This window comes from Macaca fascicularis, chromosome 6 (genome assembly GCF_037993035.2).
Source record: "Macaca fascicularis isolate 582-1 chromosome 6, T2T-MFA8v1.1".
Lineage (NCBI taxonomy): Eukaryota > Metazoa > Chordata > Mammalia > Primates > Cercopithecidae > Macaca > Macaca fascicularis.
The window spans coordinates 11947962-11972822 of record NC_088380.1 but is presented as its reverse complement, the minus strand read 5'-3'; the positions used below and the strand labels follow the sequence as shown (position 1 = coordinate 11972822).

The following is a 24861-nucleotide window of genomic DNA, read 5'->3' as shown; positions in this document are numbered from 1 at the left end:
AGTGGCCTGGATTTTTTTTATGGAATCATAGTCAGCAGCTCTGATCAAGTTTTATTCGGAAAACAAAATGTATCTTTAGGGTCCTAAGAATTACCAATCAGTACTAATCACGTGCATGGTGATATTATTTGGCCATATCTAATACTAGCTTACTGGAAAACAGAGCAAAAGTGGGCATGTTTTTGTCATTTTTGAATCAAATTACCTGCTTCTATCCCATGAAGTTCATCCTACCTTTGACATGTTTAATTAAACTCAGCACATATGATTTAAAAAATCAACTCTGTAAGCTCTAGGAATGTAATAAATACTGCATTGTGGCTAATTACATTGTGACCTTCTCCAGTGTGTAAATATTTTTCAACGTTATGGGAGTTCCTTCTTCTAGGAATAAAAAATACTGAGTTAGTCTGTGACTTTAAACAGTACTAGCTTCCCCCCCGCCCCCACCCCCCAAAAAATATGTATATATATAGAGAGAGAGACAGAAAGAGAGAGAGAGAAAGAGAGAAAACAAAAACTGATTTTAAGTGTTGGTCAACTGTCTAGTCGTTTTAGTACAAGGCAAAACGATTATTAGAGTCTTTCTGCACCCGTTCCGCCTCCACTACTGTTTTGCATGTATAGAGTAACATTTGCATACGTGTTCCTACAAGGAGAGCAACTCTGAAGATGGTTATTTATTGCATAGCTTTCGCATTAGTCACACGTTCCTTCTTCATGAATTTTATCTGCTTCAGTTCATTTCAAGCCCCCATGCTCTTCTGAACCAATTTCTGGTAATTTTCATCAGCATTAATAGTCTCTTCAAGAGATACTATATTCAGTGTTGAAATGTTAAATGTAATTAAATTTACTTGCCGAGGTGGGGGATTAACTACACCCACGTTGTCGTGGAGTACTTCTTCCAAAAATTGGAAACCGTAAAAACAGAGGTGGAGATGAAAAAGAATTAAAAAGGGAGACTTTCAGTTAATTGTGAGGCTGTGTCTGTAGAATCAGACGTAACCCTGAGGTGCTGCCCTGGCCCTGACTTTAGTTTGTAGATGCTGGTACGTTTGGGCATGTATTTGGCAAATAGAGTGCATACATATTGACCAGATGTCTTGCATATTCCATTTAGGAACTTATTTTATCTCTGGATATGTAGAATTAAATAGGAAATTTACATTTCTTCATTTAAAAATTTATCAACCTGACCTCTCCATTAATTTTGTTATTATTCTGAAACAAAAATCAATAAAATTATTTTGCACATCCAGTGTGCTCTTGATTATTTACCTATAATATCTCATTAAATCTTCACAGTGTCCCTACGTGTTAGATATTATCCCAGTATGACTGATGTGAAAATTTACACTAATTATTCCATTACATGGTATTTCTGAGATCACAAAATTAAATGAGCACAGGATTTTGCACCCACAGGTACTTAACTGAAGCAGACCCTCCCTCCTTCAGCCTTCTTCTGTCCATGGGTATTGCTCAATTTAAGCATCTCACTTAGATTTTAGAAAACCCTCCTAGATTTCTGCCTGTTCATAGACCCCTCTCACTGCATACGCCCCTTCTGTTTTGTTTTGTGATTTACCTCTATTCAGGTGGTCCAGGCACTTTTCCCTTACAAAAACCTTTTTGACCCACTGAGCAGCATGGAGCTCAGAATGATGGTGGATACCATGGGAACTACTGGTGTCCGAATTCCCAGGGCAACTGTTATAAATGCAGCTTCCTTACTCAGTTGCATTATGGTTGCATAGAGGCTACACCCATCCTAAGGCGGGCAAGTGAGTCTATCCCTGTCAATTTTATATAAGAGCTTACTGTTTACATTCATTTTTAGAAGGAAGCCAGAAAAACTTCATCAGCCTTGCATAAAAATAGCATTCATGTCTTGAGAAACTTTGAAAAAACGTTTTCACTAGATACAAAATTCTTAGTGTATTTAACCAGGTATGAAATAAAGTGTATTTAACCAGGTTGTAGTGTAGAGAAAGCAATATGAGATTGGTGGTCAGAGGCTGTTTTCTGTGCTGGCACCAATGCATTCCAATTGTATAATTCTAAGAAAAGATGCATGTGTTTTGATTATAACTTTCTCAGAGTAACAGTAGCAACCTTCTTATCACTGTGGTCCAGGCTCCATGTAATGCTGTCTATGAAGTGTGTGATGTCTTCCTCTTCCATCTGTAGAATATTTTACTGGAGCAAGATTAGGACTGAATATTTCTATATGTAAACCTTTATTTTTTGAAGATGTGTTGATATTATTTATCTTAGAAAAGGTGGATAGTCACAATTTTTGAAGGCTGAATGCTGAAGGAATTTAAAGTTACAAGATGAATATTCTGCACGAGGTATGCACTGCCGTTACTTCAGTGTGCTTAATGCTCTCAACAGAACATGTATCAGCATTTGTGAGGTGCCGAAAGGTGTAGTTCAGTGACTCTCATTCTCCGTTTCCTTCTTTTTCTTTTCTTTCATTGTTTAGTTTTTGGTTTATTTCCTAACTGGGGCCATATATTTTGAGAAAGAACAATAGAATAGAATCAGGTCCCACTCTGATGTGAACTTCGTTTCATTTCATTTTCTTTTCCCTGGTATGTCCCAAAAGGGCTTTAAAGCTGCTCATTTTAGTCACTTAATCTCTCTCCACTTCAATTTCCATAACTGCAAAATTAAAAGCTTCAATTCTGTGATCCCTTCCAAATGAGTAGGAATTTATTGTCTCTCATACAGGGGCTTCCCAGTGCCAGGTTAGGGTAGACTCTAGCTGTAATGCAGACCAGATTAGCAGAAATGGACTCTCACTTGAGCCCCTGGCCTATTCTGTGGGAGTGTCTCATCCACTGGTTTCCATCCTTTGTTAATCTCACTCCTTGCTCAGTAAAAGTCTTCTGAGTAAGAACATCTATTATATACTCATTTATTTATACATGATACAAATACTACTGTACTGACATTTATGTTAGAAAAATATCATAAAAACTAAAACTGAGAACAGTACATTTAAACATAAGTTCAAACCTTCCCTTCCCATACCCCTCTTCAGAGGCAACTGGTGCCCTACTAGCTAAGCTGCATCACTGAGCATATTGTAAGGAAGTTAACAATCAAATTTGAAACCTGAGATATGAGAAATAGGTAATTTATGAAGCTTAGGCGTTTATCCTTGTAAGACCCTCTGTCTTGATTATTACTGGAGTTGGGGGTCAACCAAAGATGACAGTTGTATAATTTTGAATGATTGCTGTTGGTTTGCAAAAGAGTCCGTCACCACCAGCGATTCTGCAGAGAGGGAGCCAATAAGATAATGTTGACATCACAGTGCAATCCATCCAGGGGCTGGAAAACAATCCAAAGTGTTTGCTGATCTGTGTATGCTGATGACATACGGTAGACATATGTCTATATATCCTTTTGGATATGCTGTTTAATGGATCACTATCAACCTGAAAAAGAGTCTGTGGCAAATCATTGAGCTCTGTACTTTGTATTCAACGCTATAATCAAAGACGGACTAATGTCTTTATAGCAAGCTATAGAATTTTCAGGTTACACAGGGCTAAGAACATATGCATATGTTTGATACAGAATTCTGTTTCAAGAAGAACATAAAATGCTGAAAAATATGAGATAAAAAAATAAAAATTTGGGATACACGCCCCACCTTGTCTGCAGGTTCAGTGTTATCATTGAAGAGTCTGTAGTGTAGGTAAGTCTGGTTTGACAGGGGTTCAGAAGAAAAATAATTACATGTAGTTGAATTCAGGTTTCCTATAAAACAGCTGTTTCATAATGGGAAGAAAGCTACTGTAACCTTAAATTATATTATTGGAAGTTTGATTTCAAAGTTACAAGAAAAGAGATACTTTTAGACCATATGTGAAATCATGTATAAACTGTTGGGTGTTTTGAGTTGTGAAAGAGGGAATCGAAAACAAGAGGGTAATGCAAAGGTGTGGGCAGAGGAGGAGGAGGGGGCTTCTGAAAACAATGACGTAACCTCTAAACTACCCCTGTTTGAATTACAAAAGAGAAGATGTGGTTTTTCAAAGTCTACTATGTCAGTGAAAAAGTCAGTCTCATGCTTTGGTAAATTAGAGGACAGAACTAGAACAGAAGGTAGAATCATTTTATTTTTATAAGAAACCATACTATGAATTTGATTACCAGAGCTATCCTTCCATGGAATGGTATGCATTGGGGTTTGAACTGCTTTTCTTGTCAACTTTCACTGAGAAACTGCTGGAAAGGCTGGCTCTTGAAAGAGAAGGATGATGAATAAAATGACTTTCTAGATCCCATTCACATATAAAATCCTATGAGACTTTAAGACGTTGTACCTAGATTGATTAAAGAACTAGATCAGGTTTTGATATGTAAAATTCTAGAAAAGACATAATGATATATGCATTACCCATTTTTCTGCATGCTAAGGTTTCTGCAGGTAAGATGCAAAATTTGAAAACACTGCCGAAGTGAATAATGTACCCTTGTTGTTTAAGACAGAAAAATAATAAGAAAGTTAGATTATTCTCATAAATATGTATTCATTCTTTACATAAAACTCCATGGAAAATACCTTAAATTATATACTGAATATCTGTTTCCTCACTTAGCAACTGGTTAACCATGGGTAGTCTATCTCTCTGTTTCCCCATCTGTAAAACAGAAATAACTATTATAATAATGGTGATATTATTTCCTGAGTCCCTAAAGAGTAGTCAATCCACTATGGGAAAAGAAGGAGGACATTGCTTTTTGGGGAAAAAAAAAAAAAATGGCCTAAGTTTATGAAAACATCTTCTCCATGCTGAGTAGAGTAGGATAGGATTTAACTCATTGGGTTTAACTAAATACAAGGGTCTACAGTATTTATTAGATATGCATGCTTTGTTGACTGTCTAATTTCTGAGTAGACTATTGCTTTTCCCACTTGAATAGCAAGGGAAAATCGTTTGGGGAAAAAATTGGCCCAATATGTAGGGAACAGCTGCCAGGATGATGCATAGCTTGCTGCTGGACACCACAGCCAGGGAGGCCAGTGGTGATCAGCCCGGCCCTATCAGGTAAAACTGCAGTTGATGGAAATTATAAGTCCCTAGTTTCAGGGGACACAAAGATAATTTGGTTGTTCCTAAAAAGGCATAAACAAAATGTTGGCTAAGCACAGACAGATGTTAAGGTTATACTTTGTACATGAATTCATGTGCTTGAATTTGGTTTAATGGAGTTGAGCTTATGGTGTAAGATCTTGCAGCTCATTATAACTAAGTTGTTATGGGCTGCTAATTTGCTAGAAGCTGCTGTATCATGAGCCAGCCCAACTGCCTTGATGGGTCTCCTGGTAGTTAATATGGATTAAATGTGAATCTTTTATTTTTTCCCCTGTGGTCTCACATAATGATATTAGCTTGTCTACGGTGTGACAAATTCAGTGTACCAAGAGCATCTGGTACACTCTTCTTTATGACTGAAAATAAGCCTGCAAACTTGATAATGCACATCCATTAAGACGCTTCCGCACATTGGAGCAATGTAGATGGGTGATGGCTGTGGAAGGAATCTGTTGGTCACAGTTCATTTTGCTCTAACTTATATAAACAATTTCAACGGCAGTACATTTATCACTGCTACATTCTTACAAGTTCTTGTTTGATTAGCAGGATGCAAATATGGATCTATCCTTTGCTAGGCTGTACTTAATTCTTTCCCAGCAGAGGAATTTTAAAAGGAAAAAAAAAAAAAGGAAAGGAACTAAAACCTTCACAGCTTGAAGACAGGTTTAAATTCAGTCTTTTGAAGTTGATCTGAGAACGGATCACACTGAAATGTTCAAATCATTAAACTGCTTTAGTAAAGAGAGTATTTAATTGAATGCACAGTATTGTAAGAAATGAACAGTAAAATCAATCCTGTTGTCCCAAATGGATTTAAACAAGTTAATATGAGAATGTTCATGTTTTGAATATATTACTTCCTAAGCAGCAGGAAAATATATTTCTCAAATGAAACAAAAGTGTTGACATGCATGCATATATTGCATACCTTATCAAGAATAGGAACGACCAGTGGGCCAGCTATCTCTTTATTGCCTCTGCTATCCCACTAACTGAGTGATCCTGAATTATTCACTTAACCTCTCTGACTGCCAGTTCACTTTACCTGTGTGATTGCCAGTTCACTACTCTTTTTATTATTTATTTATTTTTTGTGATGGAGTCTCCCTCTGTCACCCAGGCTGGAGTACAGTGGCACGATCTCAGCTCACTGCAACTTCCGCCTCCTGGGTTCAAGCGATTCTCCTGCCTCAGCCTCCCGAGTAGCTGGTACTACAGGGGCCTGCCACCATACCTGGCTAATTTTGGTATTTTTAGTAGGGACGGGGTTTCACCATGCTGGCCAGGCTGGTCTCGAACTCCTGACCTTGTGATCTGCCCTCCTCAGCCTCCCAAACTGCTAGGATTACAGGCATGAGCCACTGTGCCTGGCCCAGTTCACCACTCTTTACACAAATGGATTATACTTTATATCCTAAATCAGTTATTGGGTCATTGTGAAGAAAAAATAGAGTAACAATATGACTGTTATTATGCAAATAATAAAACTATTATGCTATTACGTTAGGGTACAATTTTAATAACTCCCTCTTACCTGATGTCAGCCTTATCGTAACCTCCGTCCCCTCAATCAACAGTGGATGTGTCAGCAACAATTAAAATCCACTCTAGAGGCAATGAGGACCAGAAGCTATGAAAAATAATACTTGAAATGGGTGGGGAAAAATTTGTCAGCAACATAAATGAAGCAGAAAAAACTGAAACTGTTTTTTTTTTTTTTTTGACTCTAAGAGCGCATATCTACTGGTGTCCGCAACCCAAGTGGACTTTATTGTGTTCGCCTAATTATGAAAAAGCTCTACAGTTGACAGGGACCAGCAAACTAACATCCTTGCAGCGCAGTATAGTGCAAGATCCATGTTTACATTATTGACCCTCAAATGTCAAAAACGTAGTTAAATTTTATTAACTACTTTCTTCTCAGTGAAACACATGAGTTCCATAAAATTTTGAAGGGTTTCTTATTTGGAATATGGAAATAGATGAGACGGGGCATCAAATTCAGTAAATGAGGAAAATCAGGATCATTGCTGAATATCAACCTTTTACTTATGTCAAACTTCCAACGTAATTTGCCTGATAGTAAATTTGCCCCTAATCTCCCATCAGATGGAATCTAATTGCTCTCTGAAAAACATCCACACACATTCAGTATTTGTCAATGTCTGTGCTGAAATTCCTGCTGCTGAGTCTGGAGTGACATCTCTTTCACATGGTCAAATAATAACCTCCCATGGTCCGTCTCAAATACTAGTTCCTGCATGTGACGTTGCCCTCCTTCTCCTCACACCCTTCCATCATTTCTAAGAGAAAGTCATCTTTGAAATTCATTTGTATCTCATTACAATTTAGCTTTACTTTTCATTCTATTTAATGATGCGTCGATTTCAACTATTTTACTAGACTTAGAACTGTCCACAGGATCCACACCTGAATTAATTTTATGCTCATATCTTCCCTGACTGCGTCATTCAGCACCTTGCAGAATGCTTTCCACATAAGCGTCTGTTGCCGTACTGCTATTTTACTTATTTATTCCATACATGTTGGTTTGATACCTAATATGTGATAGGATACTAGAGGTTTCGATGAAGAAGACAGTGTCATTCTTGCTTTGAAATAAAACATAATGATAAGTCAAAAATAATTGGAACTTGCGATTAGCTGCCAGGTAAAGTGTGAAAGGCTCAATACAAACCTGTGGTCGTTGTTAGTGAAAAGGTGGCACTCTCTTGGCATTTCATGTATGCACCAGAAAACTCTGATATTGTGGGTATTGAAGAGAAATTCAGCAGTAGTACCACCATATTGTTGGGGGCAAATGTTGATTTCCAGTGGTCAAATTAGATAACTCACTGGGAATTCTTCAGCCACCAAAGAGACTGGAAACTTTTCGTAGTCTTGAAATACTGACAGACATTCAACTCTCAAACAGCTACTGAACTCTGAAATTCATTAGAACATTTTATGTTAGGAAGAAGGTAAATGATGAGAAAACAGATTATTCTGCTAGAAAAGAGGTAAATGATGAGAAAATGGATTGTTCTGCCATGCAATGATGTAGTATAAAAATATCTGAAAGTGTCAATTTTATGACTGAGGTTTTTTTTTTTTAATGTAGATTTCACAATTTGGACAGAGGACTTTGCAGCGAGGTTGATAGAAATCAGGTATCTACTGATGCTTTTCTGAAAAGTCAGAACAGTGTTCTTCCTCACTCTGCAAAGTTTTACATACATTTCTTGGTGGCCAATAAAGGGAGCGTATCTTTGAAGATGCTGTCATCTTCTAATATAACTGTACTGTAATAAGTAACCTTTTAAAATTAATTACATATTCATATATAATTTTTAAATCTTATTTAATTGCATATATTATATCTAACTACATTTTATATAACAATATGTTAAGAAAAATTAATTTTTATCCTTTGGTAATAAGGATCCACTAAAAGATTCTAAATAAATGAGTAACATAATCACATTTGTTATTTTTAATGAAAATTTTGGGCTGTATTGTGGAAAACAGATGGAAAGCAAGTATGAGCAGGGCAAGAGGCTAATTAGGATACTGAGTTTAGGAATCTGGGCAAGAGATACTGTGGTCAAACTTGAAGTGGTATTAGTGCATCACTCAATGGGCAGATTAGAGATGATTTGTTATATATGTCTGGAAAGGACAGAGTCTAGAAAGATTTGCAAATCTGTGGATCAGGCAACTTGGGCAAATGATGCTGTCATTCTGTGAGATAGGAAAATGAAGAAGTGGGAGTAGGTTTGTAGGATTTGGTTGATTTGGGTTTTGGATGTGAACCTCTTGGTTTTGGGAATGAATGTCAGTGGATAAACACCAAGAACTAGTCACTGAGTCTTTGGGAATGGATGAGCTTGTTCAGAGAAAGTATAAGAATCACAAGGAGAATAGTCGCTTAAGAGAGGAAGAGATAGCCACAGAGGAAAATGAGAGGGTCAGCCGAAGAGGGGAAAGAAAGCAAGAGATGGTGTGTCAGAAACCATCAGAAGAGTTTGTGCGGGAAAGAACAAGAGGCCAACAAAGTAAAATGCTGTTACCAGGTCAAGTCAAGTACACGATGTTTGGTGATAAGAGCATGTATAATTATTCCATTGATAGGGATATTTAGCTATTTAAGTTTCAACAAAGAGCATTGAGTAAGAAAGGATAAACATCATCCTCTGTCACTCAAATATTTCTGTTCTGAAAAAAATTATTCCTAAAACAGGTTAGTTATACAAAGGATGTACAATGATGACACAGAGAGTAGAGGGGAGGGAGAGATAGAGCGAGTGAGCAATTCATGGAAAAGGATCATTGAACAGAAATTCTGCATTGGAATTACTATAAAAGTGATTTAATGTCATATTTTAAATTTTCCCAGATTGATGTTGTGAGTTTGCTCTTCACTATTGCACATTTTCTCATATGGATGCAAACATTATTTGTTGAGGTCATCTAAGGCATCCATCTACTCATCCATCTATTCCTCATGTATTGAGAGCACTCTATGGTAGATGAGAAGAAGGTGATAATGCAAAAGCATGGTCCCTGCCATCAAGGCATGTATGGTCCAGGAGAGGAGACAGGAATGTAACTAACAGAATTCAAGAAAGCGTTTTTGGTGCTATGAGTCTGGTGGACAATTCTTCTCAGGTGCTGAGATTGAGGGTGAGGTCAGAAATGTACGTATATATAGAACAGATGACAATTAAGTGAAGTAATGTGATTCACCACTGTAAAATTGAAAGGCAAAGACATTTTTGCTAGACTTGAGGAATAAGGAAAGGATAGAGAAGAGGAAATGGATATTTAGAGCAATGAGTGAATAAATCCAGATTGAACACTTGCAGAGTCCATTTGAGGAAATGCAAGTCATTGATTTTGGCTGAGCCTAGGGTTCTGGTACTTCTTCTTTCACTCTTTAAATATGGAAAGGCTGCTTTCTCTACTATGGTATCAGTATAGGCGAAGATGTTGGTGCACACTCCTTCTCTGTCTTCATTGCCCTTGTTTGGTATATCTGAGTTTGGCAGTGTCCCTCTTAAAAGTTAAGGGCCATTATTCGAAGGAATTATTTCAGTTGTAGTGTGAACTTGAACAGTACAATAAGTATAATTCTTTCTATGGTTGGACATAATAATTCTAATATTTTATTTCCAGGCAGGTGAGGAAAACTAAAATAAAAGAGAGTGTAAAATGATGAGCTATAGTTCTTCCTCATTAGAGAAATTTATGCTATTATTTTGGCTGTATTGTTCCTGATTATATAGCCTTCATTAAAACAGTGGAAATAAAGATTCCTAGAGTTTGGAAGCAATGGATTTCTGAACTGTTAGTGTGGGTTAGACTTCTTGTTACAGTTCTAGCTAATCTTTGGGAAGCTATTTAACATCTTTGAGTCTGAGATGTCTCCGACAATCAAATGCCTACCTTATTGAGTCAAAGTTGGAATAAATAAGTTAATACATGTAAAGCACTTAGCAGAATAAGGTACATGATAAGTAAATATTTAAAGTATTAATTGCCATTATGTGCTATTATCATAAGTAAAATAGTCATTCCCAAGCAGATATGGGCATGATAATCACTAGTAGGACATTTTCAGAATGCACATGCTGGGCTCTGTTGCCTACACATTTATGTCTTCAGTTCTGGGGAAATGAACCAGGCATTTTTAAACAGTTCTAGAGATTACTGTGATAGACTTTAGAGTCACCCATATAATATTGCTACTAAATTTTTAAACATAATGGAATTGTTCGTCATCTTAAAATACCAAGAAATGTAGCCTTTGTTAATTTCATGGAGTCTCGTCATCTAGAATTAAATAAACTGTATTAACATACTGTATTTGGCTAACAAGGCATTTGGCAAGAGAAAATGGCAGAGCAAAAGCAGATGGAACACTGCAGAGTGAAGGAGTCGGAGAGAAAGGGGTGTTTCGTTATATTTTTATTTTATTGAATGTGTTCTGGAAAGGTGCTTATGATTCCGTTTCCAAGTCCTGATTCCTGTCATCTGCTGCCTTGCTGGGTAACCCAGGACGACACTGTCATTGTTTAAAACATTAGTCTGTCAGTTTTGTAAACTTTCATAGACAGCACTTTGCCATAGTTTCTGACTCATCAATGAGGTCTACACGGCTTTACAGTTGACATTTATTTGTTCCATTCCATCTTGACATCGTGGCTTGTTCTGTCCAGATTTGTTGAACACTCTGCTGTAGGCTTCCCATTATTACCCTGTCATTTGTGCCACTTTCCTTTCAGACTTGGCTTGGCAACATGTCTCAGTGGGGTAAAATTAACATTGCCAAGAGGCGTGGCTGTAGAGTCAACTCATTCATGTGAAATGGGAATTAAAAGTGATATAAGAAAAAAGATCACCCAGACATACTCAATGGTATTAATTGTTGGTCAGTGCAGAGAGGAGAGACACCAGGCGGCAAGAACTCACCTACAGAGTGGCAAAGTAGGACAGAGAAACCACAGTTCTGTACCCCGATCCTCTCCCAGGTAGAACATCTAAGGAAAAAGTTTAGACAATGATAATGACCATAATCTGCTTTCTAATTAAATACTTCAGAACACTTGAATAGTCTCTATTGTTCTATTTTGCTCTATTATTGCAAACACTGTCACTAAGTCAGACTCCATAAAACCATTTAATCTTAGCTGCAGAAGAAATACGGAATTGCTGTTTCATTCTCTTATTTTGCATGCAGCTAACTCAACGGTGGTGGCATTTGTGCATCTGAGAACCACGTCTCATCTACAGACAGGATAGGCCAGACATGGGGATAGTGAATGAAGTATGGGGGCTATAGCGGGCCACTGGGGGAAATAGATAATTTGCTGAGACTCTGGCAGGAGCCAGTGGATATATTAGCTAGTGGTCAGTCGTAGGAAAGGAGGAGGGAAGAAGTCGAAGTGGAGCAGAGGGATCTATCAGGAGGATGTCATCAGACAGGCCGAGCCTACCATCCAGTGGAGCCACCAGCAGGAAGAGGTGTGGAGAGGCACAGCATCCTCCCCAAGAAGGCTGAGTAGTCAACAAAACGCTTCTGTACAGGCCCAGGCCTAGACAAGGACTTCTCTCTGTATTATTGACCCAGGGATTTGCTCAAAATAGAACTAGGTATGAACCCAAATTTCAGAAATAGAGGACACAGCAGGAAAGTTGACTGAAACTTGAAGTATGGGACTTCAGACATTCTTTAAATCTTTCTAAACAGGAACATGACCAGCATCTTGGTGTGGGATATGGTTATGCTTGGAAGGAGAGCAGAGGGACCAACCTATGCCACTAGAATATTCCAGCTCAGGGGTTCAGCAGATGGCACAAAGACCTGGGGCATTTTAGATTCACTCCTACGCTGACCTGTCCTTCTTTGCCCTTAGCTTGCGGAGTTATTTTAGAAGATGATCTGAATGCCAAATGAAGAAGATGCATTGAACCCTTTTGTTAACCCCTGCTTCCTTGCCAAAATGGCAGTAAGACTTTTAGAAAGGGTTATAACCCCCTAAACCTAGAGAGTGGGTAAATAAAGAACCATATTTCATCAAGTTTGAGAGGCCATCAATTTTTAGAGTTGCTTAAAGCACTGTGAAGAAAGCAACAGTACTTCCAATAAAGAGTCACACACTATCAAATGCAAGTCATCCCAATTCAGGAGCTGGTAAACCCAGAGATACTAAAGTGTGAAAAATGTGTGACTTAGAATGGATGAAATAAGGTAGATGGACAAAGTGGGAAATTTCTTACACCCAAGGGAATGCAGTTCTAAGCAGGAGGACAAGTTAAATCGTAGACCAATTTACACAGGAAAATCTCTCAAAGGTGTGGGGTGTGGATGCATGGGGCACGAAGTATAGTGGTAAGCCCCAGAGATTGGCTGAACACTCATGTAGATATCAGCTAGACCTCCAAATCCCCTACCCTACCATGCCAAAAACTGGAAGCTTATTCTCTGGAAGGGGTGAAATTAATTGTCTTAGGGACCACAAGAAAAAGTATTAAAAGTGAGGTATTGAATACAGTTTTACTTGCTAAATTTTGAGACCCACCCTTGTCCTCAACCTTGTTCAGCTTTTAGAGCAGGCAAATGTTTACACTCAAAGCTGGAGCTAGGAAGAGCCTTTTCAGGGGATGCTGCATGATGTTCTGCACACAGGGGTTCTCCTGGAAGGCACAGCTAACAAGCTTTGCTCATGCAGGTGCTCATACAAGTGTCAGCTCTTTCACCCCAACAGCCACATAGGAGCAGACTGCCAGGGAAGTTGAAATACCTTCAAAAATACATATTTAAAACAAACAGAAAAGCCACAAACTAGGAACTATGCAGAGAGAAGAAAACAAACATGACCACATTAATATTGTGGAGAAAGAAGAGAGATGATTTTACATCCATAGAATAAATAAATACCAGATGCAAATTAAAAGAAATATTCAGAGAATAAAAACTAGCTCTGAGAAACTAAAAGCACAATAATAGCAATGAATTATTCATTAAAGATTTACATGATCAAATTGATAAAACTTTTCAGAAAGTAAAATAGAAGATAAAGAAACAGAATAATACAAGAGAAGAAGACTAACGGAAGAAACCTTGAGGACTAGATTTTAGCATCTGAATAATGAGAGTTGAAGAAAAAAACAAGAGTAACAAGAAAAGTGTTAAAAAGGAGAAGAAAAAGCGTTAAAAATTTTGAAAAGAATTGCTTAGAATAAACAATAGGTTTTGGGTTGAAAGATCCCTAAATAAATAGATCACTAAATGTGCAGCAAAAATGTCTAAAAATAGAGATATATCAAGACATGTCACCATATACAACATGTTTTCTGGGAGAAAGTAAAAGCAGATTTCATTAAAAAAAAAAAAAAACTGAAAATTTTCACACTTCTCAACAGCAACATTGGAGAGTAGGAGATAATGAAGCAAAAAATCACTGTCTCAAAACCCTGAAGGAAATCGATTTCCAACCTGGAATTCTCTATTTCTTTACCAAGTCCTATTATTCACTAAGTGTGAGAGTAGAATAAAAACATGTAAAGATTTGCAAAGTGTCAAAACATAATGCCTCCCATTCATTCTATCTCTGTGTATCTTGAAAGACATTTTCTACCAGGAAAGGAAATAAAGTAGGAAAATGAAGAAGACAAATCCTAGAGGAGACAGAAATCCACAGAAGAGAGGGACGAAGGAAATCTCCTGCCTGAAGAGGGAGAGAGATCCCAGAAGACAGCTGTGCAAAGAAGGCAGCCAGGCCTGATTGGAGCAGCTCCAAAAACTCCAGGAGAGATTTCTTCAGTAGTTGATACAGACATGTTATTTCATATGTTTGTGTGGGGAGAAGTTTTATACAAATTGGAGGAGTTTGGGATTTGATAAGTCCATAGACAACTGAGCAAAGGAACAAAAAACTCCAAGTTCTTAAATTAGGGAAAATAAAATGTTGTATGTGAATGGAAATGAAACTGTGGAAAAAATAGCATGTGCATCTTGTCTTAGTCTGTTTAGGTTGCTATAACCAAATACCATAAATTGCACTGCTTATAAACAGCTGAAACATTTCTCACAGTTCTGGAGACTGGGAAACATAAGATCATGGTGCAGGCAGATATGGTGTCTGGTGAGGGCCCACTTCCTGGTTCATCACCTCCCAAAGGCCGTAACTCCTAATACCCTCATCTTGAGGGTTAGCATTTCAACATGTGAATCTTGGGCAGCGGATGGAGACACAGGCATTTAGACCACAGAAATGAAGAAGCCTCAATATTATTAAGACTTAACAATTGTACATTTTTATACTTCCTTAAATCTGGATCATACCATCCCAACTAATGCTATACCACAAAGTTAAGTAACATTTATTTAAGGAAGTAGTGAAACTATGATGATGAGTTTTCTGATTTCAGTTTTCATACTAAGTTAGCTAAGTCCCCCCAAGAGACTTTACATGCTTTTATCTACTTAAAAACATTTCATAAACTCCATATAATTAAACCAAATAAATCATTAATTTAGGCTGCTTAGGACAAGTTATAAAATGTTTGATAATTTTTCTTATAGTCCTAATGTATTATATGACTCAATAATGTGCTATTCTAGGATGAAACCATTTAAATCTGGTTCTTTGTACATTTTAATGAACTTTTGCATCATATCTCCAATACTTTTATGAATATTTATGATCTCTTACATAAGTTAATTTCCACATAGTGGGGAGATTTAGGCTTTCTAACACTGCTCTGCTTTTTCTTACAACTTTTACCATTGAATGTCCTGTCTAAACCACCAGGTACTCTAAATTCCCATGAAATCTTAATGTCTCTGGGCAGTCTCTGTATTACCTTTTTTAGAACCTGGTTTACGTCACGACTTCTCCACCGGAATTACCCAGGAGAAGGCCATACCAGTTGTCCTTTATTTTGGCTTCTGTTGTTTCTTCTATTCTGCGAATCTAGATAATCTTTAGAGATATTTCTTCTTCTTTCTTGACAGTCTCACCTTCACTGAATTAATTTAATACTACATATTTACTTATAACCAGAATTACAAGTTTCACTAAATATGTTCACATACTTCTAATTTTCCAATGAACTTCTTGTGTACTCATCTGCCCTTATTAGCAACATCCCTCTCTTGAATGCTGTTCCATCTCAAATTTTCCAAGAAACTCAGCAGCTTATTCATTCCTGAGACGTCTGTCCTCCCTCAAACCCCAAACTGTGTTAGAGATGGATAATGTCATCTTTCCAGTCACCCCACAGTTTAAGTATCCTCCAGTGCAATAGAATCTCATCCATTCTTTGGAAGATGCTGTGTCTTCTCTAGATGCCTTTGGTCCACAAGAATGTCTATACCAAGGAGAAAAATCAATCCTCAGTTGAAAAATCAATCAGTCATTTGAAGGTAGAGAACTTCCATTCTAGCTCCTCTTGTTCCCGTTCACAAGCTCAGTTATCAGCTCCAAAGAGAATACCATTCCAGTTCAGGGTGGTTACATCTTAACAGATCCTAGCCTCAGTGGTGTGGCAAGGCCCAAACAGTTTTCCCTGTAAGCCATAGACCCTTGACTTGGGGTAAGGTGAAAAATGATTGCCTTGAGAGGGTTTCCTCACAGCAGTGCAGAAAGGACAAAGCCTAGCAGGGCCTGAGTAGTTAAGACAGCGCTGAGAGTCCAGGAAGCTCATGGGTTCAAATATCAGAAAGGCAAGCTACCCCTTCTCATATTCAGCAAACAACTTAGCAGCCCATGTGTGTAAGGAAACTAGCAGAGACCAGGGAAAGAACCATCTGAAAGGATGTGAGGAAGTTGTGCCTGGTACTCACACAGAGGTGGGAATGTTTGCCAGCACCAACCAGTCAAGCTGGGAGACCCCATAGTCCTTGGGGCATTGAGTTGGGTCTCAGAAGTGTCTTGCCATGGTAGGGCAGGATGATTAGCCCTAGACTATGTCCTGTCTAGACTTCATGCTCCCCCTAACAAATTTGAAAAGCAAGGCTCAGAAGTATCAAATTGCTTTCACATAACGTAATGTGCTTCATAAAAGAGCTGAAGACAATTATAGGAATACAAACCTATCTAGAACCCAAGAAGGTAAAATGAAAATGTCTGTGTTGAAAGATGCTTACATGTCCAGAGGAGCAGAAGATATGACCCAGATTGAGGAGAAAAAAGTCAATCAGCTGAAACTAGCACAGACGTTAGAATTAACAAAAAGAGGAATTAATATCGGTATAATCCACATGTGCAAAAAGTTAAATAAAGTCATGAATGATACAAAAAAGACCCAAATGAAATTTCTAGAGATGTTTGATTAATCAGTGTCTGATATAAAAATACACTGGATGGGATAAATGCTTGGTTAAGCATTGCAGAAGTAAAGCTTAGTTAACTTGAAGGCACCAATAGAAACTACCCAAATTAAACACAAAAGAAAAAAAATTTAATTGCAAGAGAATCCATGAACTGTGGGACAATTCCAAGTGGCCTAAAATGCACTTAATTGGAGTCATTGAAGAAAAGGAAATAATGGAGAAGAGAAAAACAATTCATAAAGAAATAATGGCCTAAAATGTTCAGATATGATGGAATGTATAAAACCAGAGATCCAAGCTCAATAACCCAGGCATAAGAAACATGAAGAAAGCTACACAAAGCAGCATAATCATCAAATTGCCCAGTGCTTCTGGTAAAGAGAAAATCTTAAAAGCAGAGAAAAATTGAAAAGAAAAACGATACACTGAGCAGAGATCGCGCCACTGCACTGCAGCCTGAGTGACAGAGCGAGACTCCATCTCAATACAAATAAATAAACAAACAAACACTATATACATATAGAGAAATAAATTTAAGGGTAACTGTATTTTGTTGTTGTTGTTAGAAACAGTGCAAAGAGGAGGACGATACAGCAAAACTGTCTTCCAAAATGAGAACCAGATACATACCTTTTTAAGGTCTGTGAAGCTGGAAGACTTCTTTATCCAAAGAACTGCACCATAAGAACACCTCTAAGGTTGTTTTTTCAGAGGGAGGGAAAATAAAGCCAGATGCAAATACAGATCTATGTGAACAGATGAAGAGTCTTGGAAAATCTGACTGCGTGCTGGGAAGGAAGCTTGCAAACGAGAAAGTCATCTCCCATTGTCACCCCTCCTGTGAGACAGACAAGAGGTAAAACCATGGAGAAGTCACAGCCTGAAGCAGGGATGACCAAGAGCAACGTTCGTCCTAGCAGAAGCCCCTGGTTTATGAATTCTGACTCCAACTACTGCGCTGTTTCACCATGTTCAACTTCTGTAACACAGGAAAGTGGGCAGCAAATTAAAGTACTTTAGATGCTACAAAGAATGAATTTCCATCGACATGTGAGGAGTTCTGTTTGGTCTTCAAGTATTATGTTTTTAAAGGTGTTGTCAACTTAAAAGTATGGGTGGGTTTGCTGTTACACAGAGAGATTTAAGATGCAATATGTTAAGAAGTCTAGAAGTGAAAAATCTTCTAGAAGTTGGATATTATGAAAAGGAATTTCCTGAAGGAAAAAAAAAGCAGTAGAACTTTAAGAGAGAAGAAGAAGTTAGATGCATAAAATACATTCAGCTGAGGTCTTACTAATTTCTTACCTGTAATACTTGATGCCCTTCAGAATATGTAAGATTAAAAGTTTGAGGTTAAATAACAGAATGCTCCCTCAGTTTCAGCGCCTTAAAGGGGAATGTTAAGCTCTCATTTACAAAGTGTCTTTTACTTCGATTCTCAAAATAATGTCAATATTAAAGAAAATCTGCACCTATGGAAAAGAGTGAGGATGTTTTTAATGCATATAGGGGACACACCAGATTCTACCTTTTAAAGACCTTATGCAAGAGTGTCCTGGGATAGCAAGTAAATAAAATCTTATTTTCTGGAAAGATATATTCCTGCAACCTTCTGAGTTTAAATTCTCCAAAACTGACTCCTAAGCTATTTTTCAGCATGAGAAAGCATTCTTTTCTTGTTTCTTATCCCCAAAACATAACTGTTTAGATAATGTATTTTTTTAAAAGGTATTAAATGTGACATTGTAAAAACTTCTCTTGCCGTTTCTTATTAAAATACATGATTTGCTCTGGTTATTCTTATTTTTTAAAAAAACTTAAGTGTATAGAAAAAGAAAACATAAGTACTAAAATATGGTACCAAAGCCCTGTTGTTGGAACAGCTGAGATTTTTGAAGTTCTGATTGAATCATTCATTAAAGTTTTCGACAGTGGATTTGAGGCAGTTTTGTAGAAGCATTTTTCATTGGTTCAATTGTCTGTTTTTAAGGCGATATATCAAATATCTCAAAGGTTATGTACTTTGTAATGAGGCTGTATGGAGTTGGTGTCATTGTCATTCTGCTAGAATGCAAAGTTATGAAGAGTGTGGGTTATAAAGCATTATTTACCTCAGTCTACAATATATAAGTAATATGAAGAAAACAGTATACACTATAGAGTTGTCCAAGTAGGGAATAAACACAATACTCCAAAAGATAATTGAAAACTGAACTTTTTTCTAATTAAATGCTCTACTTGTGGTGTGAGGAGTATCACTATCTGTCGGGTGCTGACCGTCTGCCAAAGATAGCACAGGATAATTTTTCATGACAGTGTCTCCTTTAATCTTCATTTCCATCTTATTAAATAAGTATTTAAGTCTGTTTTACAAATGATGAAACTGATACTTACATGAATTAACTTACTCAAAGTTGCATGGCCAGTGGGCCCCAAGCCCGTCTAACCTTCGAATCCTAGTTTTATTGCACATTTCTCAAATTTGACATCTTGGAAAATCATATTTTTCCCCCTCAGCTGTCCTATCATTTTGGTCTGAATTTCACCTGTCATGTAGACGATTGAATTGATCTTGTGCATGGGTTTCTTTCAGGAATTACAGTTTGAAAGGCTGACCCGAGAGCTGGAGGCTGAACGGCAGATCGTAGCCAGCCAGCTGGAGCGATGCAAGCTCGGATCCGAGACCGGCAGCATGAGCAGCATCAGGTACCAGCGCGGCTCTGTTCATTGTCTGTGCTTTGAGTTGCCACTGCAAGTAAATTGTGCTGTTTCTCTGCTTTCCAACCCGGTGGTGGAATTGGAACATTCAGTCAAATGTTGGAAAGAAATTGTAACTGACCTGATTTAAGATGTTCCAAAGGTGTCCAAAATGTCCTGATTTGTACTTGAAACTCTTTTAACAAAATTAATGCCTGCCCTGAATGCAAATTATACGTAATTTTACACAAAGGAAGGCTTTGCATTCAGCCAGCTTGCTGGAAATCAGGAGATGCCAAGTCACAGTCTCCCAGTGTGGGTCTTTTTTTTTTTTTCTAAATGATCCAGAGTTCCAGGTTCCTGAAATAAAAGTGAGAACATTCTGGTGGAACCAGTCTTGTTTTTGCTAATACATAATGCTAAGTTACAAAACTGTGCCTTGAAGATCAACCACGTGTGCAGTTCCCCATGTGTAAAAATATTTACTCATTCATAAACATAAATGATTATTGAGTTAGTGATTAGTTTGAGATAATGAAATATATGTTTTTAAAACCTATAACTTTTTAGCCACTTGACCACAAAATAAATTATCCTCCTTAGAACCAGGCTTTCATATATGAAAATGTAAGTGTATGTGTGCATGTGTGTGTGAAAGAGACATAAGGCTTAACTTCCATTTCTCAAAAACACTCTCGTTCGATGGTGTGTGTTTGGCACTCTACTGCATTTTTAGGGAGGAAATCAAAGCTGCTATGGCAAATAAACTCCAACACTGCAGTGAACTTAGCACAATGGTAGTTTGTTTCTCTCTAAGGTAGCGGACTGAGGCTGCTACTTCTCCATATAGTGACTAATGCCCTCTTTCTAACTTGATGACCTTGCCATCCCCTATGGCTCTATCCTGAATTGCATTGTCAATTCCATCACCGCACTCAGAGTCCTTAGTGAATATCAGTCACATGACCTCTCATCGTTGGAAGCGGGTCAGGGTCCTGGGGTCAGCAGCCACTCTGCAGAAGCAGGAACATGAGTTTGTTGGACTCTTAGCCACCTGCTGCCACAAAAGAATAAAAATATCTTTGTATTCATTGCTCCAAAATACTTTTATCTTTGTAAGAGTATAACTTTGTAATTGGAGCATTTTGTATTGGAGTCACATACTATTAAACTTTTAACATTGCTTAGTTTTTTTTTTTTTTTCTTTAAGTAGAAAACACTGCACTCTCTGTTGTTAAGCAGGGTTAACCACATGGATGGAATATTATTTTCCGTTATAAAACCTTGTCTAGGATATGTGGAAGCATCTGCCTCTGCATCCAAATGTATATGTTGCTGCAAATAAGTACATCGTGGTGTTTTAAACTCATCGCAGACTTGCCTTAAACATCCAGACCAACCAAAGCAGGATGGATAATGAAAACGAAAAGTAAACTGTGTTCACTTGAAGTTGGTTTTATAAGTTGGACTAATTGAAGATGGTGAATTTAGGGAGAGAGAAAAATAATAATTTTAAGTGTATTTTTGCTGTACTACATCTAATTTTATACATATGAAGAGCTTGCTGTTAAAGCTGAACATCTCCTGAAAAGCTAAGCCTGCCAGATTTTATAGGTCCATACGCACCATTGAACTGATACCGAGTTTGCTTTGAAGCCTCTTGTTTCACTATTGGTCTGTTTTCCTTTTCAATTCATGTTCCTAATCTTTCTGCGTGACATTTTTCCATGTTGTACACCTTGTACGTGGTTTCACCCAACCCCAGCCCCTGATAGGAACAGGTCTAGGGAACTATGTAGTAACCTGTGCATCAATTTCCAATTCCTGATTGGATCGTAAATGGACCTGACCAGACTGTGAGTATCAGGGCTCTTTCTCTGGAGGATGTGAAATAAGCAACCCAAAATCTGTGACATAAAATAATGAGTGCTTGGTGATGGTGGCCATAGTGGCTTGTGTGCTAGTGGAGGACTCTGTGGTAACAGTGAGCCTCCCAACGGAGAAGCCAATGGCCCTGAAAGTCAATGAAAGCAATATAGTTTTCATTAGGCCGGCTGCCTAATGTATGTTTCATGTATATTGCATTCACGAAATTACCTGATACCTTCTTAAAAACTGTCCTCTTTCCTCATTTGATTTGATTCATCTCAAGTAGGTTTCATTTATTACATCCAAAGTGTCTTGAATAAAATATGTCAGTTAATTCCAAGGTAGACAGAAAAATGATACCATGATGACTTTTGATTCGGCACACTGTGTCTTGTATGTCTAGCTCACAGCTTATGATATATCATCAACAAATCTGTCTTAAATCTGTGCTAAATAATAGTGTTGAGTGAAGGTGACACTGCCTAATTATTTCCCTTTGCCATATACAATATCAGCCTTCATCAAGCTTAATTATTTTGTATTTTGAAAATCTCTAATGTATGAATCTGCATTTGTATAATACAAGCAATTTACTGGTACTTCTCTGGAGAACAGCTGATGCATAGCAGAACTTCCACTGTTTGTTTGTTTGTCATAACCTACTTGTTTACTTGGCTTCAGAAATGCAGCTTTAGGAATTCAGGTTTTCTTAAAGGTGATAGACTACCCTAGTTAGCACATCAAAAGGGATATTTAAACAAAAATAGAGTATCAACAATTTTTTTTTTAAAGAGGGCTATTTTAAAAGTCTGCTAATTTTGGTGTTGATTCATACCTCTTAATGACACTAGGGAGTGAGTAAAAGAGGTTCTTAGGGGAAATGAAACAAAATCAAGTCACAATTACCAGACGTATTTTTATATAACAGGTAGAAATGACTAATAAATATACTTGGGTTTTACTCTGACTTTAATGATGGTAGGAATTGTGCCATCTGATTCCCAAGATCTCTCTCTCTCTCTTTTTTTTTTTTTTTTTGAGATGGAGTCTCGCTCTGTTGCTCAGGCTGGAGTGCAACTGTGGCACGATCTTGGCTCACCGCAACCTCCCCTTCCTGGGTTCAAGGGATTCTCCTGCCTCAGCCTCCCGAGTAGCTGGGATTACAGACGCGCACCACCACACTCAGCTAATTTTTAAAAATATTTTTGGTAGAGACGGGGTTTCACCATGTTGGCCAGGCTGGTCTCGAACTCCTGACCTCAAGCGATCACCTGTCTTGACCCCCCAAAAGTGCTGCACCCGGCCAAAGATCCCTTTCCAGGTAGTCACATCAACATTTCAACTTTTTTAAAAAAAAGTATTAGTATGCATTTGTAATACAAGTCAACCTCCTAACAGTCCATCCAATAGTACAGGAGGGTGCTAGGAGTTTGGGGGACAGACAATCTGGAGATCTTTATTGTTGCAGCAGATCAGTCTCTGCATCCACCTCTCTAGGTTATAACTCCCTGCAAATGGGAACGTTGTGTTCTCTTAATCTCTTCACAGACTTTCCTAAACATCCACATGCATATCATAGTTTCCAGAATTCAGACCATTTAGTGATTGTCTAAGGGTTCTGAGTCATCTGGAAAGCAGTTATTGGTGCTTTTTATTACAGCTAAAAGTTTACCTTGTACCTTATCTCATTTCTGTCTTGGCTTTTTCACCCCAAACCTATTTTCAGATCATAAAGCTGTTAGATTCTTCATCTTTCCTACAAGCAGAGATTTTGGTTTCATATTTTCTCCGTGATTCCCAAGAACTATGCAGAGCTGAGGCAGGAACGTTATACACATGTTGCTTTTTTATGTAGGGTCATGATCAAGTCCTGCTTTATTTAAGATGATAATCAAATCCCTCTTGGTAGTAGCCACCCGAAACCTCTGGCCAGTACAAAGATCTGGCTCATGCCCAGCCCAAGGCCCATTCCTGAGGTTCTAGGCCTGTCAATGAGGTGTTATCTGGCAGCTTAATGAGCCATCCAGTCCTCATCCAGGTTGAGGCCCCTGCCTGGAGACCTGCCTGAGTCCCTGCCCTTGTCATACTCTCTGTTAACCCTGTAACAGCATTCAGACTCATCCCTCTGTCTGTATTCAGCCCAAGTCCATCCTCTACATGGTGTGAGATAGATCTGCAGGATACATAAACCAGAACCATATCTGTGAAGGATCCTTCCTTCCTTCTGCAGTTCTTTGAATGCATGATGACTTCTCATCTCAGAGCCTATGATGCTTTCTTCCTAGAATGTCTTCCCTCTTTAGCATGGTTACCTCTGCCTATGGATCCAGTGACCCAGCTCAGGGCTCATGTCCTTCTGAACGTCTTCTTGCTCAGCGCAGGCTGGACTGTTTCTCTTCTTCGGCAGTGGTTGTAACTTCACAAAGTGTTGGAGAAGGGTTGGGGCTAACACTCCACTGACTTTTCCGTAAGTGCTCTGCCCAAGGATATTTTAACCTTCAGTCAGAGAATGGGTGGAGATTTCTCCAAGTGTTGATGAAAATTTAAGGGCACCTAAATAGATGCCTATTCATATTCCTTGATTTCCATAGGCATCAGTAACATAATGGTAGAGAAATGGAATTTGCATCACAGTTGGACCCCTCTTATGAGCATCTCCTAAAGGGGACTTGACTCTGGAAAGATTTACGATTGACAATCAGGGTAATTTATGACAATAGCAACAATCATGAAGACTGTGACCAACAGTTAGACCTATCTATGGACTGCTTCTAAATGAGACATAATTCTTAGAACACTTACGCTGATGAGAATGATGATGATTTATGACAATAATAACAATTATAAAGAGTGAGGACAACAGTTCCTGAGTTTTTCCTGCAGGCTAGCACTCTTTGAAGAATTGTACATGTTGCCTCATTTCATGCTCATGTTAACCCTTTCAGTTAAGTGTCATCATCGTCTCCACTTTGTCAATGAGGAAGCCACGGCAGAGCAAGACGGGAAGAATGGGTCCCTTTGAGGACGTGGAGGAGTCTGGCAATGTGGGCCACATTGAACAAAGCAGATGGAGGCTGCAAGGGACAGGGGAATCAGACCCAGCGTCAGGGTGACCATCCCTGCAGATGGCCTCTGCAGCTGGGTCACTGGTAGTCTCAGGGCTTTGCTGAGGTGACTTCTCTAGCAGAGCTGACACTGGGCATCCCATTCAGGGAGGGAGCTAGCTCTACTTGTCAGTTGTCCAGCAGTGAGGATGTGGACTGTAGCCCAAGGACAGCAGAGCACAGCTCCCACTGAAGGAGAGAGATGGTGACAACAGCAAGCTGCAGAGAA

The 24861-nt window shown here is 38.3% G+C and overlaps 1 protein-coding gene across 9 annotated transcripts in view; it reads left to right on the top strand.

Moving 5' to 3' along the window:
* CTNND2 (catenin delta 2) overlaps positions 1 to 24861 on the top strand; it is a 931128-nt gene that overhangs the window by 319047 nt on the left and 587220 nt on the right. For 6 of the 9 annotated variants that reach the window (XM_065546099.2, XM_045394725.3, XM_045394719.3 and 3 more), the window contains one exon: positions 19556 to 19668. In XM_065546099.2, coding sequence (XP_065402171.1) covers positions 19655 to 19668 — 14 coding nt within the window. In that variant the 5' untranslated portion in view covers positions 19556 to 19654. Of the gene's footprint in view, positions 1 to 8244; positions 8294 to 19555; positions 19669 to 24861 lie in introns of all 9 variants that reach the window. The other 3 variants (XM_073993150.1, XM_065546100.2, XM_045394726.3) reach the window with 1 other exon arrangement.